Consider the following 27,262-nt stretch of genomic DNA (forward strand, 5'->3'; position numbering starts at 1 on the left):
CAGATCCCATCAGTTTCATTAGTCCATAGAGAGTGTTCTAAGACTCCCCATTGCCAAGAATGCTTTCCTTTAGCAACCCAAAAATACAATATGTGGGGCACATATTGTGTCAATCCTTGAATCAGACTGAGAAGTTTCTAATCTCAAATGGGGCCTGCGGTCAAACGATCCACTTGGCATCTTTGCAACCTTTTCAAACTGCCCACAGAGGAAGTCTGGTTTCTCCTTCAAACTTCTTTCCTTCTTGGTTAAACAGTTGACAGCACTTGGCATCTAAACCCATCTATCTTGAATGTCTTCGTGACAGTGAGCAGCGCAAGAAAAAACGGTGCTGATCAACAGGCATGACCCCTTTTTGACCAAGGGAAGGGGTCACATGACCCACACAACTGGAAGCTGTCCACCTGCAGTTGGAACTGTGTTCCCCAAAAATTCAAGACCTTTTTCTAATCTCCTCTGCTTTATCTCTTTTTGGCAATAAGCCACGGTGTGACTCCCTTGAGATAACAAAAGGAAATAATTCAGGAGTTTGGATCAAAGGTCACAGTGAGCAGCCATTTAGCATGTGGAGTGATCACACAACAAGCAGGTTTGGCACACAATTCATGCTTTTTTTTTTTTTTTTAGTCTGTACAAGCAGGGATGATGGCATGAATCAGTGATAGTGTTTAAGATGAACATGGAAGCAAAGTCAGTAAATTCCAATGGCAGTTGGTACAGTACATTTCATAGCATTTAGCTCATATTTGGTCACAATTTCATGTAAACTAGTTCATGGCACTCATTGTCCATGCAGGTCCACAAGCCAAAAATAAGAGAACTTGCAGAAAAAACTAAATCTCCATGATTTATCTCTGTATAGATATCTCTATAGAGAGACTAATCTTTATTTTTGCAGATTTCTCCTGTGGTTATATATATTGCCTAACTGCAGATGTAAGTGAAGAAAATGTACACATGGACTACTGCAAACAAGTAGAAGCAGCTACATGTAAACATATCTCAGACTTGTAAAATAAAATTTCTGTTTTCAACTATAAATACAAAAAGTGGAGCATTATACACAACTTCATGCTTCTAAGGTTAGATTCATCACTGCAAAGAGACAAAAAGAGATAAATTGGCCAGGTTAGTAATCTAGTAGCCAAACATCTATTCCAAGTATATAAAGATAGAGCAGAACCCCAAACATCTTTTATTCTCTTAGCCACAAATGTGCTTCCAAAATGCCTATAATACTTATGGGTTTTTTTAAACTATTGTTCAGTGATGCGGTCACAAATATCTGTAACTTTCTAACCAGTGCCCCTGAATAACTTTCTGGGAAACTAAGAATCACTGATTTAATGTGCATACCTACTTCAGTTATCAGTTACCTAAAGAATTATAGGCAGATAGTGACCTCTTTTGAGAAGAAAAACAATGCTTATTATCCTGGGAAGCAAATAGCGACTCCTGTTTACCTCTAGCAACAAGATGGGTAGCTGTGTAAACACCACCATCAATTTTAGATCTGGTCATCTTCAGATATGAGTAACAGCTTCAAGTACTACTGCAGCTCCTGAATTGCTTTGCCTGTTTTGAGAGCCACAGCTGAAATAGTGCCTCTAAATAGTCAAGGGAGGCACTAGTTAAAGAGAAGCTGCAGGTATACTGACTTTCTCTACAAATATAGCTACACTTCCGCACACGTTTTCCCAGCTTAGAAGTAGAATTTTTATTTCCAGTCTAACCTATACATTGTTTAGGCTTTGCACATAGGGCTAACCCTGCCCTGCAGTAGCTGGTTTGAGGTTGGGAAAGGGTAGAGCAGCTCACGGTTGACGATGTATGATGTCCCGCTCTATAAGGCAGGACAACTCAGTGCAAGCTGCCACAGTATACTGCTGCCCAGTGAATGGTGTGTATGGCTCCTCTTAGCTGTATAGTTATTTATATTTATACCTGTAATTTGTTGCCAGTCAGCACACCTACTACTGGCAGCATACCTGCTTCCTGGTGTGAGGGCTACACTCACCTCCTGACCCACAGCTCCACCTGCTAGCTGGTGTCTTTCAAATAAAATATTCAGTTGTTTTGGTTATTAGCCAGACTCTACTATGTGACCATAACTATCCAGAATCAGCTTTTGAAAAATGCGTGGGGTGAAATCCTGGCTCCCCTGAAGTCAATGAGAGTTTTTCCATACCCAGCCAGGATTTTACACATGGTTTATTCATGCATCAGTATCCAGAGAGGAATAAATATCTGGTCACTGATACATTTGCTCTGAATGCTGAGGCTTTTAAATCTAGCACTGTCAGAGTTCTACCCTTCAATAGCAGAAATCTTTACCAAAGTAACAATGTTATTACTTAGCATTGCTGAAAATCAGCAGCAAGCAGTAATAAAATGCAACAGCAGACTTTGGGGGTTGGGAAAGAGGCAAACAGGAAGCAGGATGCATTGTCCCTTTGGATAATCCAGAAGACTCTAAGCTTGATAGGTCACTATGAACATTTTGGAAAGACTGTCACACCACTAATGGGCAGGTCTGATACTGTCTCCCAGCTCATTGCAGGGGCTGAAGGAGATGTAGCTCTCTCTATGAAGAATGATGGTCTTTGACTTCCCAGCAACTCAGGGGCCAATTGTTTTCAAATACTGCATAAATCAGTTGCTGTTATAACCCCTACATATTACAAATTCATCATGCAAATAATATTTGAGAAGAGGTTATAACTTGGACTGCTGTGTATTCCAAAATCTGTAAGCTATTCTTACTGAAATCAGAGGGTGTGAGGTCAAAAGGGTTCTCTTATGCCAAAGAATAGGGATGATGCCTCTGTGCAGAAATAATTTGGCATGTCTTACCTTTTGCCAGCAGCCGGGCATTGGTAATCCATCCGGCCCCTGTTTCAAGGAGAAAGATAAAAAGTGCATAGATGAGCCTGATAGTATATCTGATGAAACAACCATGCTTTCTTAGCTAATGAATAGCTCCCACTTCCTAACTAATACTTTCGTCACTTAAGAAGAGGAAAATTCCAACATCCAATACAGGCTGAGTGCGCTCACATTGTAAATACATACAATCCTTCCCCTCCAAAAAATTCAAATCCCAAACTACAGTGTGCCTAATCATGGTAAGAACTTTAAAGCATAACTGCTATATTTTTGCTGTCATAGCAACATTATCAGGGGTCAAATCAGTTGAGCTGGATTCATTGCCAGCAGATTATATGTTAATCTAAAGTTGTATCTATTATTCATAAATCATGGACATTTAGCCACAGATCAGTCAGCAATAGTGTATCGCTTACTGGTTTTCTGGTCCTGGTACAAAGTTAACCCATTGATAGGCCATTTATATTCAAACTGCATATGGGAATATTTTCATACACGTTAATTCTTACCTTTATAAAATGAAAACTAAAGGACTGAACCTACTCATACTGAAATCAATGGGGAAAGTTGCCATGAAAGCAGGGTACTAAGGTAGAAGCTGACTATTCTGGAGCATGGATAACATATGGCTGCCAAGCTATTTGTAACTTGGACTGTGCTAATTACAAGCACTTATATACACTCCCAGCACTGTATTCTGTTCTTGCTTAAAACCTCTGTGTCCCCAATTTAGCGCATGGGACATATTCTGATCTTAGATACACAGGTTATAATGAAGTTATTCCTGATTTACACTGGGGTAGAGGCCCGATCCTGTAACGTGAGTCGAGGGAATTCAGCACCTCACAGAACTGGACTATAAATGAGAGGAGAATCAGGCCCCAATCATTTATTAGGTTAAAGGCAATGCTACTTTATACTTGGTTTCTTATCTGCTAACAATTCTGAGAAACAGTGTTTGTGTGTTGTGTGTGGGGTGGCTTTATTTATTTATCCATTTATTTATTTAGTTTTCTGGCAAAAACTACCTGCTTTCTAGAACACAAAACAGTGCTGTTTGTTTAAAAGCTTATTCTGATAACTGTCTATCCCACCAATAGAAGAACATTTTTCACAGCAATGGTGTAAGGGTTCTCCAGATATAAATGATACTACAAAGACAAACACATTTTTTAATTATGAAGGCATGCTTGATTACCCCCCAACAAAATATGAGATATGGTTATCATTAATCAGAAGCAAACAAAATATAACATGGACTATGTACTTCAGATTAAAATTCCACTGACAATTTAGATTAGAAACTTTGTACTTGATATAAAACCTACTTAATTTTAACATTCATCTTTAGATAATCGTGCTTAGCTAACAAACAATATCAGAACATGCAGACCAAATTTAACTGCCAACAATTAAAAACACCTATATCTTGAGTCTTTTCGGAAATGTGTATGTACTGTTCAATTTTAATTGGAAAAAATAAAGCGTACTTAGATTTAAAAAAAAAATCTGTGTTGCCAGATTGGTACAAGGGAGAGGGTCAACAAGTAGAATTTTAGTATAGGGGGGAACTTGAATTCATGCTAACACAGAGTGGGGGAGTATTGTGTGTATTGCAGGGAGGTAAGTTCCAAAGGAAAGACCATTAAATTGAAAACGTTAAATAACGAAGACAGTGAGGGTTTGGGCTGCAGACCATTATCTTCTTACAAAGCTCATCTAAGTTTTGTGTTTCAAATTTAAATACTATTCTGATCTATGGGCCCAATCCCAAAAACTTTGTTCATAGGGCCTCATCCTGCAGATCTTACTCATATCTTTGCTTATTGCAAAGCTCTATGATTTAACTCTGACAGATTGATATTTATCTCATTCTCTGCATAAATGTCATCTTGGCTCAATCCTGAAAAAAGATGCACTCAAAACTCCCTTTGATTTCAGCTGGAGTCAAGTGTGCAGAATCATTTCAGGTGCAGGTTAGGGTGAAACTAACTCCTATGCAGAGGGCCAGCATGAGGTCCCCAAAACCACTTACGCCGTGGGACTTAAATAACATGTGGTCCTTGTGGTGGCTCTCTGCAAAGAGGTGTATTTCATTCTTAGTGAGTAAGGCAAAAGGCATTTGTTGGGGGAAAAAACAAACAGTGCTGAGGGAAAAATTATGTTGGAAGAACACACTCAAACTACCATGTGATGTGGGAGCAAAATGCTGGGTGTTAGGTTCCAGGTGTTGACAGAATGTGTCTTCTCGATACGGTTATGATTGCTGAAGCAGCTGATTTGTTCATGCACATGCATGTATTAGGTGGATAATGTAAAGTCCGCTCAGAAAAACACCGCTTTACACTGAGAATGACTGACTATATACAAAGGAATCGCATGCAGGGTTGGTAGGAAAGAGAAATACTGTACCAATTGGCAAGGGGCATCCAGCCCATCCAGGCCTGGCTGGCCTGGCTCCCCTTTTTCCCCCTTAATTCCACGGAATCCCTGTTTGTAAAGATTAACTTGCAACGTTACTGACAAAGAAGTGTCTTTGGTATTTGATTTAGCTGGAGCCAAAAAAAAAAGAGAGACCAAGAGGATCAAGCTTACAGCAGCAGTGATTAAAACCCGTGTGGAAATGACCCAGGTGCAGTCTCACATCTAAGACCTTAGTGTTTAAATGACCCTCCAATCAAGAAAGAACTACTTAGCACAACAGGTTTCCAATCTGCACAGAACACTGACAGGTAAGTACAAATAGCCAGAATGTCTATGCAGCGCATTCCATGAAAAATATTCCATAAGTGACATTCATTTTTAAGATCTCCAAACTGGTAATTTAAACCAAATTAAGAGGACAAAAAATAGTCATGCTGGAATTTGTAGACTAGAAGAGCAAACCCTTTGAATGATACCAGGTTACACTATAGCTGTGGCTTGTTCCTCTCCTCTCGCTTTATCCCATTATAATCTACAGCAGGAGGAGCGATTTCCAATACATGAGTGAGACATACCAATGGGCAAGGTGCATCTAATCCAGGGGCACCCTGTTCTCCTTTCTCCCCTTTAGGCCCCTTTTTGCCTTTCTTTCCCTTTTCCCCCTGTGGACACAATGGTTTGGATAAAACAAATGTTTCATTCTTTTGGGTAAAAAAATATAAATGAAAGAGATTGGTTTAAAAGATGGGTTTTTTTGCCAGTGGAGGGCTGAAAGGACACTTACCACTGTGTTCTGGTTTGGATGGTGCATTATGTGGAAAAATAAATAATATGATCATAAGCAAGAACTGCATCAGTTGGTATTATTGAGCTTTTGTATTAATGCCAGTATTATGAATTATTTGAATCCTAAAGTAGGGTTTGAAATAATAGGCTGACTTCCTGATTCAAACTGTGGGCAAGGACAGAAATGGCAAGCAGAATGTGTCCCTTTCTTTGGGAGTTACATAGGAAGAGGAATTTCTAGTCAGAGGTGTCTTTGGAACAACTAAACAGATCAATCTCATTTCTGCCAGTGGGGGGACGGGAAGGGAAAATAGTGGGAACAATTTATTCCCGGTGTGATTCAGTGGAGTCACAGCAGGGATGACTATGTCCCAACATGTCCTTTACTGAATGAACCTTGCATGCATCAGTCCCAGTAGAGTCTGGGCCAAATTCTGCCCTCAGTTACCCCCATGCAAACCCACTGAAGTCAAGGGAATGGCATGGATACCACTCAGAACAGAATTTGGCCTTTCATTTCAAACCCTGCTAAATGACTCAGAAGATCCAAACTGCTTGATGTTGAGGTGCTATAAAATTTTCCAGTGATCTCTATCTTTCTGTAATTAGAAACAAATTAGAAATGCTAATGAATATTTACATTTAAATTTCATGTTCAAAACATGATTTCCAAATATCTCTACACTGCAGGTAAAATTTCATTGGTTTATCATTATTCACTCCTTTAAGCAGGTGACTGAGTTGCTTTGTAAAAAAGCAAATGATTAAGATTTCTGAAAGAGAGGTTTACAGCAAATTTCACAGCTTTTGATAATCCATAAAAATGAGACACGGAAAAAGAATCTTCAGGCCTACCCTGGAAGGGTGACTCCCCTCAAGCAGTATGTGATATTTGGAGAGTCAATTTTATAATTGATTTCACACCAGTTGATCACAATGGTAAATGAGTTTCAGGCTCACTTGCAGTTTAATAAAACCAAAACTGCTTCTATTAAAAAAAAAAAAAAGAGAGAGTAGGACAATAAAAAGGAGTGGGGTGCACCAGGTATATTACAAAGAAATAGGAAAATAGTGAAAGGAAGATTAGTATGACACTGGAGAACAACCAAGGGAGGGCTTTCAAGGTTGTGGCTGTGGAAAGGATTCAATTTGTAAGGAAAAAGATAAAAAAGACAGAGGGAATTGTAAGGAAAGAAGGTAAAAGGAGAAGGAAAGAATGCACCTCTGGAAAGGCAGACATGTTTAGGATGAAGTACAGTAAATGGATTTTCAACCAGTTTCACACCAACACAAAGATTAAATCCATTTAGAAAATGATTTTTTTTTTACAAAAACTTGATTAATTTAAGAAACAAACTGTCTTACTGTAATTCATTTACAAAAGGGAAAACACATAAAATACATGAAATACTACAGTATACTGTATCATTCAAATGTAAACAAGAGTTTTCCATAGACAAATCTACTGTATTTATGGCATCATGTGAACAGAATTCCTCATCTCTCTTTCCTGTGTGCCAAAAAGCGTTCTTCCATCAACCTAGCTGTGTCTACAAAGGGTTAGATCAGCATCCTTGGTGCTTAGGGGGTGTGGATTTCTCACACGCCTGAGCACCGTAGCTATGTCGACCTACATTTTAAATATAAAACAGGCCTCTGTCAGTTTTAACTCACTGAGCCTCCTATTAATTCTTCAATGAACTGGGTGAGGGTGGGAAAAATGGGGGGAGGAATAGTTACTGTTCCCTTAACTTGCCACTCCCCACTTCCCTGAGTTTCAGGCAGATTTCAAGGGATTCCCAGAAGTCCAGGGGCATCTGTGTGAATGCCCCATGCATCTCTACTGCTGTCAAGCACTGATGGATGCTGGGGAGCACAGCTCCTGCAGCAACCATGCTTCAAGGGATCCCTCTATATGTCCTGACTCTGGGCTCTTTCCCCAATGGGAGGATCAGCATCTGGAGGAGAGAGGAGCAGCACAAATGACAATAGATTAAGGCTGTTATAACTTGTGCTGTGTGTTCCCCATGTGATTAAAGATGAAGAATCAAAGAATTTTACCTGGCTCCCCTAGCCCACTGTCCCTCCTGTTCTCTCCAGACCTGTGCAGCCCAAAACCTGTGGAGGGATTGCTATGTGATTAGGGGAAGGACACAGTCTCCTCCCTCTCCTGGGCACAGATTCCCCTCAGCACGCAGGAGGGAGCATTAGGCCCTTAGAGTGCAGTCCGGTGAGGTTCTGGACTTCCCCCCACCCCCTAATATCAATTGGAGTGGAGGGTGTTAAGCACTTAGTGAGATCGAGTCTTAACCTGGGTTCAGAAAAATCAATCTCTGTCCTTTTTTAACTGTTAATGTCATACCTTTTAAAAAGATGGGTTTAAAAAGAAAAGGTAAACTACTGGCATCTGTACTTAGTGAGGTTTTTAAAACCCATTTTAATGACCCAAAATACCACATTATTTAAATGCAGACTTTTGAGGATTCTTTTTTTTGATTAATACAATTTAAAACAACAACAAAAAACCATTCAAACCAACAACAAACCAATCAAACCACTTTTAAAAACCTATTTCTCAAAAAGTGCTCCTGGAATATAACCTTGTACGCCAACTTACAGCTTTGAACAATTATGTTTTTACAGCCAAGTTATGCAGAAATTATGATGCAAACACTGACTCTCTTTCACTGTAGCAGAGCTAGTGAGCCCCTGTAGGAGAAATTACCAGTCTATGATTTAATCAGAACCAAGGGGCTGCAGATTTATGCGCTGCCCAACATTATTTGAAAGGATCACATAGGTGAAAGAGGAGATGTCATTGGTCACTAAAAAATGTCATGTTTATGCTACATATTTCTGCAGTGTAAATGAAACTCAGATTTTTGGTGCAGAAATTTAATAATATGAACCTCTGTGACATCAGCCTAGCAGTCAATATTATTCAGCAATATTTAAAGTGAAACAATCATGGTAAACTGGCACATAGCTGAATTGAAATCAGTGCAGCTATGCTAATTTACACTAGTTAAGGACCTGGCCTCAGCTCTCTGACTTTTTTTTTTTTTCTTACCCTATTACAGCTGAGAAAATGAGTTACAATGAATGATTTATCAGTTTAACTTAGCCCTTTCTGAAAAATGTATTGGATAAAATTAGCATCTTTGTTCTGATTTTGGAACAATGACAAGCAGATTGTAATTTCCTCATATCCATTTTCCAAAAACATTATTTTGTTTGGGAGGGGAGTTAAATTTCTTTAACTCTATTAATCGATTATGCATGAACATTTCTCTCCAAGTTTTGGCTATTTGCTCTGAACGTTGTGCTAATCAGGGGTGGTTGGGCTGATAACAGGATATTGTTTCCTCTTGCCAAGCAATAGCAGATCTTGAGACTTGGAGGGTCCATTTCCGACTAGGAGCAGAAATCAGTGTTGTAAAGCTAAGATGTTTTCTAGTATAATTTATTTCCAAGATGTATACACCTCCTATTTCCTTGAACACAAGTAGTTAAAAACTGCAAAAAACTCAGCTTAGACACCACTGCCTTTTCACCAAGAAGCACCTGTCTTGGGCCTCTCTCTCTCTTGGAATGTCATTGCTTAATATATTGTTTCCCCTTCCTATCTCAACCCCTGGGATCTCTGGGAAATCCCTTACCTAGGATCACATGGTTACTCAAGGTGGCCTGACCATCCCTGCTGCTACTCTACAACACAAAGGAACGCTAAAAAAATTCCATCCGAAAGAAGAGCACTTTAACCTACACAATCCTCTTAAGAAATGTCTGGGCGCAGTACTGTACAGATCCCTTTCTATGGAGAGTTTAATCCTCCTGAATGCTTATATCTCAATGACTCACAGCAGGCATGATATTAGCACTTGTTGCCATAACAGTATTGTTTCTGTGCCCTGACTCGTAAGATACACTGGCACTTCTGGATACTCATCATGCATGTAATATTTATAGTTCTGTGTCTGCCAATACTTGCTCATGTGACTCTGAGGTTCACTTTCTGTGAACATTCATGCCAGTGAAACTTGATCCCATGAATGTCCATGGAACGTGAACACAAAAGTGGTACGGGTATAGTTAAAGTGAAGCCATTTAAAAACTCAAGCTAAGATTTTTTGAGATCATTTGCAGTGTCTTCCTTTAGGATGATATACTCTGCTCCCCTGCACAAGTTGCTTGCTCTGTAGTCTAACACAGGGCCAAGGTCATATCTTCTTGCAGGCCCTCTTTGAAGGAGCAGCCCCTCTACTGCTGCATAGAGAGAGTGCACTTGTTGTAAGCCCCTGTGTGGGCAGCACGAAAGAAGTCTCTTTGCAAACTCTCCCTGTGGCCGCAGGGAGAGTCACATTCTGGCCCTAAAATATGAATTGCTTTTCACTGTGTTTATTAGTTGCATATCACTCAGCTTGGGTTGTGAAATGAGGCTAATTAATTTCACTTTATGGTTCTCATGCACTGGAGAAATATTGCATTGTTTGGCTTACAAAAACTATAGGGAAGAGCTTTAATCCATAAAAGCAACCAAATGCAAATAATTAAGATAATTCTCTTAATTGTAAAGTTTGTAAATTTTTTAAACAATCCCTAGCATACTTTATAAGGAACCAGATCCTCAGCTGGTATCAATCTGTCTAGACCCACTGGAGTCACTGGAGCGACAGTGATGTATACCAGCTGAGGACCTGAGCCAGCATCTCCCACACAAAAAATTACTACCCCAGTGACATGTGCATTGAGAATCACAGACTGACAAGGACTTTCATCAGGCATGGCATGGGGTACAGAAAAGGAGCCTGATCTTAGGGTGAGCGTGGACAAACTCTTCCCCTACTATCTTGGCAAGTGTTGTATTACTGGTTCTGCAGGGAGGTTTTGGTTCTCCTTCTGACCGATGACTTTGTCTAACAAATACACGTGACCTGCCTTTTGGCACACAGTAGGAAGAAAGATCAGGTTTAATGGACAAATGATAGGGTTGGGACAGCAAAATGGACTGGGCTGAGGAATCAAACAACAGATAACAGCACTGAGGTCACCTTTTCTCCCTTTTCGCCTAGATCACCCTTTTCTCCTCGAGGACCAGGGAAACCCTATAAAAAAAAAACGAACAAAGATATCTATTGGCTTCTCTATCAATGTAGGTTAGGTTTTAAAATACTGCTGGAAAACTTATACAGAAAAAGAATACTGCACTGCATGCTATGTGTCAGAAACATGGCTCATATTCAGCAAGGTCATTTTCCAGCAATGGAAGTAAAATGTGATTCAAAGTGACTCCTACTGTTGTACAGACTAAATGACATTACTGGGCTCTGAATGGGACTGCTGCAATTTTGGGCCTTTGACAGTAGGGAAGGTGGGAATGGGATGAGAAGTAGGGAAGGTGGGAGTGGGGAAGGTGGGAATGGGATCACAACAGGCTCTCACCCGCATGCCATAAGAAATCCTAAATTGTGAAAAATGCGTCATGTGTAGAGTGCGGGATTATTTTTTTTAATAGGGATGAAGTTACTTAACCAAATGTTGGTGGCTCCTTGTTCTGCTCCTAGTGAGAGGCACTAGTTAGAGTCTGGTCCTGCAAACTCTTCTTACCAGGTGTAGTAGTTACTACTGTGACCACGCAGGTCAATGGGACTCCTTTGGGTAGTAAGCACTGTGCTTTGTGGGCTTTTCAGGGTTGGGCTGTGCTTTCTCAAAATACCATTGTTCAGTCTGTCCCTCTCACCTCTCTTTATCATATGCGAACAACAGCAATGCAAAGTTTAGTATGTTCTCTGCATGTTCAGCATACACAGAAAATGGGAAATAAATGTGCTGCACCCAGTGAAGGAATCATTTACCTACCATTATGAGTAAACTGGTCATAAATATTACTTACATCAAGGCCAGGCTCGCCATCTTTGCCCTGCCAAAGAACCATATAAACTATGTTAGCATCCCTAAGCCTCATGACTATGTGATGTCTTATCTGCTAATCCCACCTATCTTGAAGGCTGTCTTGATATGCAAGCACCTGCCTTCTGCCTACAGGAGAGCAATAGCATTCTTTTTGTACAGCAGCAACACACATTTCTAGGGTTACACAAATAGAATTGCCATTAGTGAAGGGTCTTTCTGTCAGTGTTTAACATTTCCCGTTTCCAGGAACTGATAACTTGACTGTAAAATTTTGCTGTAGATTGAAGCTTATTGCACAAGCTCCAGGAGCAAGTTAAAATAATGCAATCACTAGGATCTCACCAGTTTCAATTCACAAAAAGGGCAGGAAAAGGTGAAGATTTTTACTTCTGTAAGTGGCCAGCAAATAATCATACACTGCAAACTAATATTCATCCGGTATTTCACAGAGATGTTTAGTACACAGATGGAGCTGAAAGCCTGCACTACCCATTGGCCTTCTCCTGCTCCAGGCGAAGTCTATGGAAGTTTTACCATTGACTTGTCAGAACAGGATTAGGTGCATTGACTTCAATGGGAGTTGAGGGTGCTCAGCTCCTCAGCGGATAAGACCTACAGCATGCATAGATTCAGAGATAAGCCTCATCCTGACACAGTGTCGCTAGTGATCTGTTCCACTTTCAGTAGGGCAGCCACACTGATTGCACTGCCGGGTCACTGATCCAAAAGGCATGGTTTTATACACTTCCTTTTCAATGTAAATTATTTAATTTCTCCAAGGCTCAGACAAAACAGCCCTGGGATATCTGGCTCAGGCAACAAGGCCTCAGAGCTGTAGAGAGTGCATGCAAAATAAAGCTGCTGTGACATCTTCCCTCTAGCGGGGACAGCTGTGCTAGCTGATACACAGGGAAAATGGGTTTAGGTTCTGTCACAGAGTGGCTGGCTCTTTAAGGGGAATTGGGCCCAGCCTCACCTGTGATGGACCAGCTATCTTCCAGCTGAGACTGATCAGCTAGGGATCAGGTAATTATAAAAGCCAGCAAGTGGTTCAGTTGGGGGTAGACAGCTCCTAGGAATAGGGAAGCTCTAGCAGGTAGCCTCTTGGTCACGGTGGGAGAACTATAGGAAGCAGGTTTCAGTAGTAGCCGTGTTAGTCTGTATCAGCAAAAAACAAAACAAAACAAAACCAAAAATGAGGAGTCCTTGTGGCACCTTAGAGACTAACACATTTATTTGGGCATAAGCTTTCATGGGCTAAAACGTCTGATGAAGTGGGTTCTAGCCCACGAAATCTTATGCCCAAATAAATGTGTTAGTCTCTAAGGTGCTACAAGGACTCCTTGTTTTGTTTATAGGAAGTAGGTTGATTCTTGTGGGAGGCCCTAGAGTGATGTATGACTGTCAGGCAAGTGATTTATAGAGCAGAAATAGATAGGCTCCTGGAGAAGATCCTGGGTTAGGGGGAAGGGATAATTGATATATGTGCTATACTAGTTTTATGTGGAAGAAATAAACCTAAAAAACAGAGAAAAGGGTCTAGACCAGACTTCCTGGGCTGAGAAGACAGACCACAGCCCCTCACTCTCTTTTCGGGAAAGATAATGCTGCTATGAGTGCTAGCCTTGCAGACTCCTTGTGATCTCTGTGCTCAAGAAATCTGATCATGTCTGGGCCTGCACAAAGCCTGGTGATGGGGAGGTTTCTACAGAGGGCTGGAGGCAGTTGAGCTCTGAGTAAGATGTAGCCCTGTGATTACAACACCCAGAAAAAGAATACATGATAGGTTTAACTTTCAGATCAGCCCCATTCTGGCATCCCTTTTTGTGCCTGCAGTTTTGTGGGTACACATAACTGTGTGAGATGTCACTTTGATGTCTAATACCTGATGTGCGGGTGCTATTAGACATCCAAGTGACACTAATTGTGTCTGCAAACTGTGGACATAAAAAAAAGGGAAGGCAGAAATATTTAAATGATCTAGTCCGGTGGCCCAATTCTGCAACACTCACACTTTTGGGGCCTTATTCTCCACTGTCTTGAACTTTACCTGTCTTTTATGCTGGTATAAAGTGAGTGTTAAATGCTAGCACTGTTGCAAATGAGTAGAGAATCCTGGCTTGTACTCAACTTTGCACAGGTGTGAATCACTACACAATGGGCAAGTCAGTGGAGAATCTGGCCCTGTATCTTGGGAGTTTTGCTGGACTAAATACTGTGGGCCTGGGATGCACTTGATTGCTGGTTTTGTACTCTGTGTTCCTTCATCTTTTGTAAGCATAAATATGGGTCAGATTTGGCCCAGGTTTACCTGGCCTGCTCACAGCCCCAGAGGGAGAAAGTCCAATACCGGTGGAGAGATTATGGTGGTAAAAGGTAGTTAACCCTCGCTGGTGTTGAGGAAACTATCAGAATCCAACTCACCTCTCAAAGGGGCAACAGTAGCCAACAGTAGGCAAGGGGCATGGCGAGGGGGTGCACTGTCTTAGCACATTCCCTCAGCAATCTCTCACAAGGGCTCCTATGGAACTTCCAGATGAAAATAAAACTGCCTTTCCGTGGCAGACTGTCAAATGAATATGGCAGCAACAGCACCACCTGCTCTAATACTGGGAGACTCTCTAGCGCAGGATGATGTAAATGACAACTCCCTATTCCAGCTTGAGAGAATCCAGCCCAAACAAATGAAACTGGAGAGGAGATGTATAAAACTGCCTTTGTAAATAATGACCCAATATAATTGCAGTGGAACCACTGTGATCTTACTAAGGCTGGAACAGATCTGTGTTTGTAACACACAACAGCTGTTGTGTTAGTGCACACAGTAGACATACATGTGCACACCCACTGAGCTAATCCTCAGCTGGGGTAGTTCAATTGACTTCAGTGGAGCTCTGCTGAGTTACATTAACTGAAGCCCTGGTCTACATATGTTAGGGATGGGTAAACTAGTTAACTAACTTATAGAAAACAGGATCCCCTCCCCAGGCCAACCCTGCCTTGAAGTTGCCTGCTCTGGTATATTCAGCTAAAACCTTTATCACTTCTGGTTTCTGATCAGGAAACAAGTGCCAAAATACTATCAGAAAGTCAGTTAGACTTGTAGGCCAAATTTGCAAACTGGAGAGGTTTGGATAAGCTTTAGGTAATCATCTGAACTTCTGCATATTTATCCAAACTAAACCCAAACTATGAACCTTTTAAAGTTCTCCCATCCCAAACACACAGAAATGCAAAAAAATCAAAGCAAGCCAAAATCTTCCACATGCAAACACCACAAAAAATAGTAACAGCAAAATATTGTTGCATCAAAGAAATCTGAATAAGACATTAAGAAAATCACAAAAAACTTCCATGGCTACACTCTGTCCTGAGCTCTTTGCCAGTCTATTTTGGTGGTCTCAAGGCATCTAATAACATGTATCGACCACACATAATCAAAATGGCAGGAGTTGCAGAATAAGGGGCACTTTAACTCTAGATTTCCTCATTCTTGTTGGTTTGTTAGCTCCATTCCGTTACATTTGCATAGTTGTATGTATGTGTAGGAATCGGTGTAAGTTTGTGATATGGGCCTGCTTCAAGATCAGTGACTTTGCACTGTCAGGGATTATCATCTGCCCTCACCGCTCTCAACTAATTACACTGCTGGATGGAAAATGGTAATAAAACAGCAAAGTTTAATCAAGGAGTGGTGAAAGTTGCAATGTGTACAAGTTCCATGCAACTTACAGGCAAACCATATGGTCCTCTGGATCCAGGGTCACCAACAGCTCCCTTTTCACCCTAGAAAAAAAGATTAAAAATACACATCTGGTTTAATCACAAAACAGTCTCTTCATGATGTTAAAATAATCCCTCTTTCTCAAAAGTGGAAGCCTATTAATCTCTAATCCTTTGGCTGGATAATGTCTGCAAATCTGATTTTCAGTAAATAGTTAAATGACGACAACAGGGCTGTATATTCCTATGTCCAGACACACTGATTGTATCTCTTTCTGGGTGACTCACGATAAACCAGTACAGTATGATAAATGACAACTGTGATAAAGGTAAATATTATCATGTATTAATACTATTTTGTGTAGTTTGTTTAGTACCAAAAATGTATGTAGTTGCTAAACATCCAGTGTTATTAACTTCCAGCCAGTGCTACGAGCTCGTAACAGCTGGAGCACTGGGCCTTCAGGAGGAGCCCAATACTGTAATGAAAGCTGTGGGTGCTCAGCACCTTGCATCTCGCTCTGGCTGAACAGCTGAGATTTGCTATGATGCACCACAAAATTACTGTCAATCAGGGCTTGTATGTAACAGGCAATATTATTAACAGTAATATCATGAAGACCATACCATTAGTAGAGCCATATATTTAGCTGCTCAGATATATTAAATAAAAATTCTAACCCGCGGTGAGACAAATAGAAGTGATTTTCACTGAGAGTCCGATCCCACTCCACACTGAAGTCAGTGGAAGAATAAAAAGTTTCCAAAGAGGGATGCTATTAGAGCAACTATGCACATAACTTTTTACAAGCCAATAGAGAGGAAACATTTCCAGAATGAAATGAAATCTCTAGAAAACAAATGTAAGGTTGGAATCAGTCCTGGGCTTAGTGTTTTTCAAGGTGACTGACAGGGAAAAAAAACACATTTCAAATTAGCTGACACGTGGCTCTGCATCAATGCTGCTGCAGGACCTCTGGTGGTGATCTTGTTAAATCATGTATGCTAAACACAGATATGCCTGGTGAGCAACAAGATGGGAGACTCCAAGAAACATCAAGCCTGCTGCAGTAAATAATGAAAGGTTTGCTTTCCATGGTATTCTTCCCTCTCACTAAGCACTGAACCAACACTCCAGCATAGCCTTTTGGTGGGACTGTGCTGCTGAAGGTGTTGTGTTTTGCATGAGACAAAAAAAGAGAGGTCCTGGTCACATACGGTTTTCAAGGTTGCTTGTTTGACTAGTTTCCCCCTGTAGTATTGCTTGGGTATCTTCTTCACTTCTTTTTCTTAATACAAACAAAGCTTTCGTGTAATGTTCCTGGCATGGAAAGACACCATGTTCCATCACAGACATTGCCACAGTTCAGTGGTAGATGAAGTGCCTGCCTCTTGGTGAAACGTACTCTAAAAATCTAGATGATTAATTATCCATTATTACTAGAAAGGGTACATTTTAAAAGCACAGACTGGAGATTTAGATGTGTGTGTTATCTTTGTGAGTCATGGATAAATCCCTGTACACTTCTCTGAGAATGTACCACTTAGGTGTAAATTATATTGCTTGGGCAACAATAGCAAGGAGGCTCCAGAAAAAAAATTAGCTGAAAGAATCTCTTGTTTAATAATCCCAGCAACAAGGGATGCATTGGGGGACTGACATATGATCAAGTTTAGATATTTTACATTTTTGATGAAGATTATAGCTCCTTATATGTGCCTCAGTCTGGATGAGACTAAGGCTTGGTCTACACTAAACCCCCAAATCGAACTAAGGTATGCAACTTCAGCTACGTGAATAACGTAGCTGAAATTCGAAGTACCTTAGTTCGAACTTACCTCGGTCCACACGCGGCAGGCAGGCTCCCCCGTCGACTCCGCGGTACTCCTCTTGCCGAGCTGGAGTACTGCAGTCGACGGCGAGCACTTCCGGGTTCGACTTATCGCGTCCAGACAAGACGCGATAAGTCAAACCCAGAAGTTCGATTGCCAGCTGCCAAACTAGCGGCTGGGTATAGACATACCCTCAGTGTCCGATTAAGGTCTTTCTTGATTCTGTTGCTCTCCCAACTGTTTCTGACCAGGCAGCGAGACTAGATACCCTTGTAAAACAACAAGAGATGCTAGAAGCAACAGCTGATTTACAAAATTAATCCCCTGGGGCCTCAGCATTTTCTGCCAGAAGAAGCTAAGAGATTTGCTAACCTACTTACATAACTGCTACAAAGTTCTCTGATCCATATTTGAGATACATCAAGACTAGTTAATGTCCTTTTGATCTAGACCATATGTAGTCCTCTCAAAATAGGCCAGTATCATTGTTAAACATATGGTAGACATAAAAATACTGGCAAAGGGTTTGGAAAATCAGTTCAGGGAAGTCATCCCATCTATTATACACAAGGATCGGACTGGATATGTATCCTACAGATTTTCTACCTCCAATGTGAAGCACCTGTGGAAAGGTGTTTGGAACATGGCTCATGCCATCAGTGGCTATGGATTAGGATGAATTAAGGGTGGGGGGAAGACTTTTGGGATTGCTGCCCCGAACACTGAAATAAATACTTGCTTCAGAGAAACAGATATTCACAGTCTAGTTTTAAGAAACTGTTAATCTTTTATTTTCAGAATCTTGCCAGTGCAAATATAACAATTTGTCATTCTTCAGTGTTGTTTCCTGCCATTTTAGATCCAGTGTCCTGAATTACATTGTCTGTGTTGTGCTGAAGTACTGTATTTGCAGGAACAACACTATATTTGGTTTCTCCCTAGAACCTGCACACAAACTAGATGAAGATCTCATGAGGCCACCCCACTGAGAAGAGTTTTAAATAAATAAATGTGTTGTCAGAAACACTAACGTATTTTGAATGTATTTAGTGACAGAAGTTTTAGGCAAGCCACTTGTTTGAGGTCCTGAAAAGAGCTGAGTTCAGAAACAAAACTTTGCCACACAGGTGAGAATCCCTTGGAATTCCTATTTCATTAAGTGTGAATCTTTCAAAACCTTTTAAACTAATAAGGGACTGGAGAAGCAGTCTTGTCTGACAACATTATCGCTGACATTTACATTAGCTATTGGATGATTAGCAATAGGGAAATATACAAAATACAAATACTACAAGATGTTTGATTGTCTAGAGGGAAAATAGAGTTTTACTGGCAAACAGACAATGTAAATTAGATGTTGTTAGGTCTTTCAGCCAGCCTTTATACCTATTATTAAACAATCAACTCCATTTTTTGGTTAGGAAAATCATGTAGTAATATAAGCAGAGATGCTCCTGCAGTTCCTGGTGAAATGGAAATGCTGATATTTTCAGTGGACTAATAAAAATTTGAATGTATGGAGCACCTTTCATACCAAAATATCAAAGTGTTTTACAAATTTTAATTCATTGTCATATCTCTTTTACAAAAAGAAGCATTACATACAAATATAGCATTGTGCACAAAGTATCATCCTGAAATGCTGCCCATGGTCATCTGAGAGTATTACATTCCCATGTAACAGATAATAATCATTTGCAACGCTTATAAAACATCTTACATTTTTAAAGCACTATTCTCACAATAACCATGTAGGGTAGTTAGGCAATTATCACCATCCCAGTTTTACAGAAGGAGGAACTGAGACAAAGAGCATCAAATTCAGCTCTGAATTAAGTAGGTGCAACTCTGACTGGAGTCAATAGGAGTTGTATTCTTTTATACCAGAATTGAATTGGGCCAAGAGAAGTTAAATGACTTGACCAAGGTTATGCAGTGCATAACGTTTCCTGTCTCAGAGTCCCCTGAACCAGTTCTTTAGACCACACTGCCTCCCTCTAAATAGGAGTATTCAGTGTTTGAGATTCTAGTGACATAGTTAAACTTGAAAAAATTCAGATCCGGACAGTGTTCCTTCTGCCACATGCCAAGGAATAGTAAATGTTATTAGATCAAGTGAATCCATCGCTGCCCAAAATTCTGCATATACAAAAATGAATCCATATAGTTAAGGAACTAATATATTTTAATTTGATTTTTCCTTGATCCCTGAAACACTTAAGGAGTCCTAAATCTGCACTCAACTACAGTGTCTTTTAAAAAGCGAGATTAGCTTTCCAAATTATAAGCATAATAAGTGGATTTACAATTTACTTTGTATTTGCAACTGACCCTTCAACATTTCACCTTGAGACATCCGTGTACCCTTCCAACTTAACACTAGCTTCTGTTCCTGAATCAAAGATTTTGTTGTCATCATGGACAAAATTTGATCCTGTATCATGATATCCAGCAGCCATACTATGGGCTATTATTTTGAAATGTAAAGGTTGAGGTCCAAGGGCAAAAATGTTTGTGCTCCTGCTTTTGCATACAGAAGCTCAATAAGTGCATGTGCAAATTGTAATGACGCACGAAAATAGCTGACAGTGCATTTATTATTTATTTCAATTTAAATAGTTGAAAAAGACATTTTTACAAAAGTTTAGGCACCCTGACACATAACAAATGCCACAGCAATACCCCAGCAGCATTAAATTATTATTCGGGCAGGATCTCTGCTAGCCTGCCTTTTACAAAAAAACTCCTTTCCACACTCCATCATTTAATTGATTTATTATGAGTTTCATTTGTTATTTATATTACTGTAGTGGATAGGAGCCCTAATCATGGACCAGGACCCCATTGTATTGGGAACTTTACAAACAGAACAAAAAACCATGGTTTATAATTTACATTTTAATCTTTTCTTTTTCAAAAAAGGTCTGGAGTGGTTACAGAATTCCTGGTCCTCCACAGTTACCAGAGAAGACCAGGATGTGTCGCAGCAAGGAGCTTAATAAACAGAGGAACTACTTTAGTTGCTGCTTAATGCATGGCTCTTCATGTTTATGTCCTTACAATACACAGAGATGTGTATCTTTCAAAGAAGACTTGAGTAATGTAATACCCTACAAAAAATAAGCTATGGCCCTCAAGACCATTAAACCAAACTTAGTGGCAACATTAGCTACTGTACCTGTTTTGGACTACAGTACATGTCTACATCTTATATCTCACCACATATTTTTGCAAAAATGAATCCTCAAGTCATGCAGATCTGTCTCGGATGAGCCGCTGTTAAAGCTAATTGGATCCATGCCATATAGCAATGACTTCAGTATGGCAGGTCTGAAGTAGTGTTACCACAGCTGTTTGTTAGAAATCCAAACAGACATAATTCTGGGTTTGCGACTCCTAGGAGGTTTTAGTCAGTATCAAGTATCATCTTTTGTTTTGTTGTGCAAGTTTAAAGTGGCATTAAGTTGACAGGCTCATAGTTAAAACGCCAGGCCCCCATCTTATTTAGATTGAAATCGATAGCAAATTTCCTATGGATTTTCAATAGGCGCAGGCTCAGTTCCTAGCTTCTACCCTAAAAAATAGTGATAATTAAATGCTTCCCAGATTTTGAGGAGACCCCTCAGCTCCTCTAAGAACAAGAAATGTGAAAATCCCTGTTCCTCAACTGGATGACTCAGCAGTCAAATATGGAGCACTGAGTTTTTTGATATTGTGCATGTACACAATCAAATCACACTGTCTTCTGCTTTCTCAGTTTTCTCCATCATTCTAGGCACACAAGACAACGAAACTGACCAAAATCCTTCTTCTATGAACACTCAGAATGCAGGAGTCTTACTAGTTTCTTCCTGAGCTGTGATTGCAAAATACCCATTGCCCTGGATTCCTCTTTGTTAGTGAACAACAGAAGCAGCTCCTACAACCTAAGGAGATGAATGTGTGGTCAGCATTATTTGAAAATTTCACTCCAACCCCCCCCCCCTTTCATACAGCTCCTGTGGCTGCAGAGATTCACAGATAAAATGTTGAGATATATAAAATGTCTAAAAAAACCCAAGTGGGTGAAATGACAAGTAACTCCTGATATGAATACTGAATTTGTTTTGTTCCAATTCCAGACTTCTTATCGGTAGTTATTGTTTGTAATGCGGTCAGTGATGTAGTACGGCAAGAAGAAATGGTCACTCATCCCGTGCAGTAACTGTAGTTCTTTGAGATGTCTCTCCCCAGGGGTGCTCCACTTTAGGTGCGCTAGAGATTTCTCATAGCAGCGTCCGTCTGGCCCGTGCCATTGCTTTATACTGCATGGGCAAACCACCCTCAGTTCCTTCTCTGCTGTGAAGACTTATAACAGAGAACTCCAAAGCAGCGGGGAAGGAAGGCAGGTTGTGGAGCACCCATAGGGACACACATCTTGAAGAACTACAGTTACTGCACAGGGTGAGTAACCAATTCTTCTTCAAGTAGTGTCCCTACAGGTGCTCCACACTAGGTGACTACCGAGCAATTCCTGCTAAGGCGGAGGGGGTTTCAGCGTTGAGTCCAGTATGGAAGAAAGTATAGCCAAGCCGAACACAGTATCAGAAGCGGAGTCGTGAGTTATTTCCTAGCATTCAGCGAGTGTATGTATAGAAGCCAAAGTAGTGGCCTTACATATTCCAATAATGGGTACGTTTTTGAGAAGTGCCGTAGAGTTGGAAATGGACCTCGTAGAATGAGTATGTATGTATGTCCAAAGGTGCTTGAATATTACAAGATTCGTAGCAAGAATTAATGCAGTCCGATATTCACTTAGAAAGTCTTTGATTAGAGACTGCAGACCCTTTCAATCTATCTGCGAGCAAGACAATCAATTTGGGGGTCTTTCTGAAGGGTTTAATCCTATCCAGACAGAAGGCCAGGGACAGTGATTGGTGAGCAAACGGCCAGGTGCATCAGATAAGGAAACCATGTTTGTCTGGGCCAGGTTGCAACTATTAGGATGACTCTGGATTTGTCCTTTTTTATTTTGAGCAGTCACTCCCACTCCCCGAATGTTCCTCTGTGCCCCTCAACGGGGGATGTGCCCCACAGATTGGAGATCTCTGTTTTAGATCATACCCTCAGTGATGCACATTGTCAATATCTTTGACTTGTTGTAACTGACTGAAACACAGTAAACAATTCTCCTGCTGCTGCACAAGGACTAGCATACAGCTCCCTTCCTCTCATCTTTGTGAGCGCGGCAGGGCTAACAGGAATGAAAATCAATAAAAACTTATTAGAATAACTAAATTAAGCAGAATAGGCTCAGAGAGTAGATCATATGAGTAAGTAGGTGCTATTTTTACAGTTTTCAGATTAAAAATGCACTTTAAACTACATTAGGAAGTCTGACCCTTAAACTCAGGAGGTACTATTCTGCTCAGTAACATTTGTGTGTGTCATTAGTTTTAGAACAACATTTTGCCATGATGTTCTCTTCATAAGGAGAAACATCTGAATAATGTGTACTCACTCTGTCTCCTTTAGGACCTGCTGGGCCATGTGGACCGAGTGGGCCATCCATACCCTAAAAAATTAAACAAACAAGTAGTGAAAAACAAATGCCCTGAAATCTGTTAGCAGTTCTTAACTGCAGGTTTATTCTAGTCAGGAACTGCCTTAGGATCAGTTCAGCTCCCATTGGCTAAAAATATAGGCTGAGATTGTCAAATCTTAATTATGCTGTGAATTGGGCATCCAAATTCACTAGGTGGTTTGAAAATCCCATCTATAAACTATTAGCTGTGATGTATGTAGCTCACCTTTCATCTAATTGGTTTGTAATTTATTGCTTTAAGTCAACAGATTTATAGAGGTTTGAAAATGTAGAGTGAATTTCTGTCACAAGGAGTTAAAGGGTTAAACAAGGAAGTGTATACTAAGAATTGTGTTGATTAAATATAAGAGGCCATAATGATGAATGACAGGCTTAAGAAGGCCTTTAAATACACAGCTATGTTGTTCCTTCATTTTTCCCCTTCCTCCTTCATCATTATAAATGCCACAGCAGTTAACATTTGTAAATGTCAGAAGGCTCAAGATCGACTTGTAGCAGTTTTGTACCACTCTCACAGACTCTGTATTATCTGGTCTCATGAAGCTAGTACAAAACTCATCAGGGCTTCAGATTATATAGGGAAGCCTAATCTTACCAAGTAGAACAAGCACTAGTGAAACCATTACTTTTTTGACTTTTTTGTTATTGTTGCTTTCTAAGCTCAGAATTGATGTTCCAAGCATTGCATGGTTTCCATTGCTGAAGTCAGAGGGAAAAGTACAAATAAAAGACAGGAAAAGGAAGATATACAGCATGCTTCATTCAAATGGCAGTTCTCCTTACATGGGATTTGAAAGCTAGTCTCAGTGACAAAGCTACAATTTCCAAGGCCAATGTAAATCCAAGATGGACATAAAGCTCAGAAAGAAGATGAATATACTTAGATACACTGAGCCATGTCCCATTTTAACAGATTTTCCTGTACAGCTATATAAACAAGGCCAGCTCCAACCAAAATTTCACCCCATAATGAATTTTTTAAGATTCAGAGCCCCATCTACAGAGCACGGCACTACCTGTCCCCCACTGCTAACCTATACCAAGACTTTCTTCAGATTCAGCATCATGTAAGTTGCCTGATAAATTCTGCCTCATTCCATGTAAGACACATGTATAAACTAGGCAAATAGGACCACTGTGAAACACATAGACTCAGTAGCAAAGCATGACACAGGAATGCAAGGGACTCACCCGGGGTCCTGGCTTTCCGTCTAAGCCAGATGCTCCCTGTATGATTAGGTGGAAGCATGGATGATGGGTATAACATGAATGACAAGAATGTGAGATTAGTAAGTGGTGTTGATGAATAAACATAACTTAAACACAGAATATAAGCTGTTACGGGGTTCTGGAATGAGGATCACATTATTACAATATGTTAGTTAAAAAATTACATACAACATTAAGAGCTGGATTCTGATCTCAGTTACACTGGTTTTACATTGATGTAACACCACAGACCTGATGGAATTACTTCTGATTTACACCAGCATACTTGAGATTAGAATGAGGCCCTAGATATATTAGTATTACAAACATCAGACATTATGGTGTTTCTTGTGCTTTAATATACAAATAATTTATAAATTAACTAGCAAGTTGTCTAATGTGAATAAAATACTGACAATACTGACTACTCTACTTTGCAAAGAAATTAAAATATATATTTTAACATCGATAAGAAGTGTTTAAGCTGAAGAAAATTGTGTTACATCACCAACAAAATCTTGGCCCCCATTACAATGGTTTGATTCATTTTCAAGAGCCCAGGAGACAATGTTTCCTGTTTTTACCAGCAAATTACAATTGTAGTGCATGTTCATGAACAATGAATCTAATTCCAGGCTGGAAGTGCATATAATGCATTGCAGGTTGGGCTATTCGGTTTAACATCCTTGGGGACTGGCTGACCCCTGGTGGATTTTATGTGAATAACATAAGATTGTTGCACTGGAAACTATTTGCTGGATTATCAAAGGACCTTGTCAACTTGAAAATGGTTAGTTTCACTGAGAGAAACTAAAATCTTTTTGGTAAAGGTGACACTCCTCAGAGTCTCTCTGCAAATCTTTAAAAACTTTTGACCAGATTTTTTCTGATCATTGCAAGACCCACACAACAACAGGGGAAACAAATTGACTATAAAGTGGAAAACAATTAAATTGACTTTTCACAAAGTGCTGTCAAATGCACAAAGGAAACACACTAAAATATATTTTTCTTCTAATCACTTTCAGCTCTGGTATCTCTTGGGACAAAATTTTCAAATGGAAATGTGATTTTTAAGTCAATTGTGTCCTTTTAAGATCAATCTATGCCAAGTACCTATAATGAAAACTGTTCTGAACAGTACAAGGCAAAAGTTAAAATATCTATATATATATAGATATCCAGCATCCCTGGCTGAATGGGGAATGTTTTAACATTCTAGAAGCCAATTCCCAAGGTCTTCACTCAAATTTTACTCAGTCCTGACTCAGGCAAACCTCCTACTTTAGTAGCAATTCTTCAATGAAATATCACTGAGGATACATCGAAATTAAAACACAACGTGTTTGATAAAACCACGTTTTTAAAACAAACACCACACAACATTGAAATCACAACATGATTAATGTAATGGGGCTGACAGCATCCTCGTGAGGCTATTAACACTGTCCACTGACACGTGACAAAAAGAAACTGACAGCACTGTGTGTTACAGGATGTGACTTTGGACAATGGTACAGACTCTGGGTACAACAAAACAAGACTGATGTTCTGCTCCAACATGATAGAGGTTTATAAATGCTGTTGAGTAAACCAGAGTTGTTGGTTGAAAGAAGAGAGAAAAGTCTGTGATTTGCACTGAAATTGAATAGTTTTTTTTACTTACTGGAAGACCAAGGGGCCCTCTGTCACCCTTTTGACCTGGTTCACCCTTCAATCCTTTAAGACCATTTAACCCTGGTTCACCCTAAATGTAAAAGTATAAATGCCAATTTTTTGGTGCTACAATGGGTATTTAAGCTGGGACAGAAGAGAGCCAGTCTTAGATGTAGCTGCAAATTCCAGTTCAAAACAACAGTAAGGTCTTTTCAGCGTAAGGTACTAATTCAGCATTCACAGATCATTGGCAATTTACTTGGAGATATTGTATTGACCTGTCCTAAAATATACAATAGACAATGATTGGTCATTTTAAATACAATTGTGTGTTGAAATAATACAATAAACTCTGCTGTGTAAGACTTTCTTGAATCACTTCTAAATAATTATTGAAGTATTTGTCTGATGTGGGGTCAATTGTAATTTTCCTGCCTCTTTTGAGTATCCTGTATGCCCACGCGTTTCTGTTGTAGGCTGATAATTCAAACTAAAGAAAAACCTTAGACAAGAATATTAGAGACTGCATTTTGTTCAGATTAGTGATAACTGCAGTGAGATCTGCAGAAAAGTGCAATTTGTGTGGAAGTATATTCTCTTCTAATGACAAACTGGAATTTGCAACACAGTCTTATGTAAAGATACTTTAAACCTTTAAGCACACATAGTTAAACGGGAAATTAAGAGGAGCAGTGTGTTGTACTGGGACAATGCATTTTTGGGGCCCATCCTTCACTGATCTCACAAAAAAGGTTTTTATAGTAAAACAAAAGATATTGTGGAAAGATTGTGATTCTGATGTTACATAGACATCGCTGTATTAAAAATTGTGAAGTGAATAATGGTGGACCTAAGTGCGTGTGAAGCCATCTTCACACCATGTAAAACTACCACAGCATGGTGGCTCTATAGACAACTCAGGGTGCTAACAATACCTGCTTCCAGTGAGAAATGGAAATGCATAGGATTTTCTCTATGCCGAAGACTGTTCCCTCTGCCCTCTTCCCAAGGTTTCTCTTTGCCACACAAAACCCCAAACAAACCGTAAAAGAATTTAATCTATGCTTCTGCTTTCAGTGACGTCTCCTTTGTACCCTGCCTAAAAACAGGAGCCATTTCTCTATTCTTCCTCCATTTGAGTCAATGGATATGTCTGCTACGGAGCTGGAAATTGTAATTTCCAGCTTGAGTTGACATATCTGGGCTATGCCCCTTTTCTGACATTTTGGAAGCAGAAATCCCACAAAA

General features: G+C 39.9%; 1 protein-coding gene across 5 annotated transcripts in view; it reads right to left on the minus strand.

Moving 5' to 3' along the window:
- Positions 1–705: 705 nt before the first annotated feature.
- COL25A1 (collagen type XXV alpha 1 chain) overlaps positions 706–27,262 on the minus strand; it is a 414,275-nt gene continuing 387,718 nt past the window's right edge. The window contains exons 30-38 of one of the 5 annotated variants that reach the window (XM_034772159.1): positions 26,025–26,105; positions 24,341–24,376; positions 23,066–23,119; positions 15,742–15,795; positions 11,990–12,016; positions 11,148–11,201; positions 5,299–5,376; positions 2,854–2,892; positions 706–1,095 (exon numbers count right to left, since the gene is read on the minus strand). In XM_034772159.1, the coding sequence (XP_034628050.1) occupies positions 1,093–1,095; positions 2,854–2,892; positions 5,299–5,376; positions 11,148–11,201; positions 11,990–12,016; positions 15,742–15,795; positions 23,066–23,119; positions 24,341–24,376; positions 26,025–26,105 (426 nt within the window). In that variant the 3' untranslated portion in view covers positions 706–1,092. Of the gene's footprint in view, positions 1,096–2,853; positions 2,893–5,298; positions 5,377–5,885; positions 5,973–11,147; positions 11,202–11,989; positions 12,017–15,741; positions 15,796–23,065; positions 23,120–24,340; positions 24,377–26,024; positions 26,106–27,262 lie in introns of all 5 variants that reach the window. The other 4 variants (XM_034772161.1, XM_034772160.1, XM_034772163.1 and 1 more) reach the window with 4 other exon arrangements.

This window comes from Trachemys scripta, chromosome 5, assembly GCF_013100865.1.
Source record: "Trachemys scripta elegans isolate TJP31775 chromosome 5, CAS_Tse_1.0, whole genome shotgun sequence".
Taxonomy (NCBI): Eukaryota; Metazoa; Chordata; order Testudines; family Emydidae; genus Trachemys; species Trachemys scripta.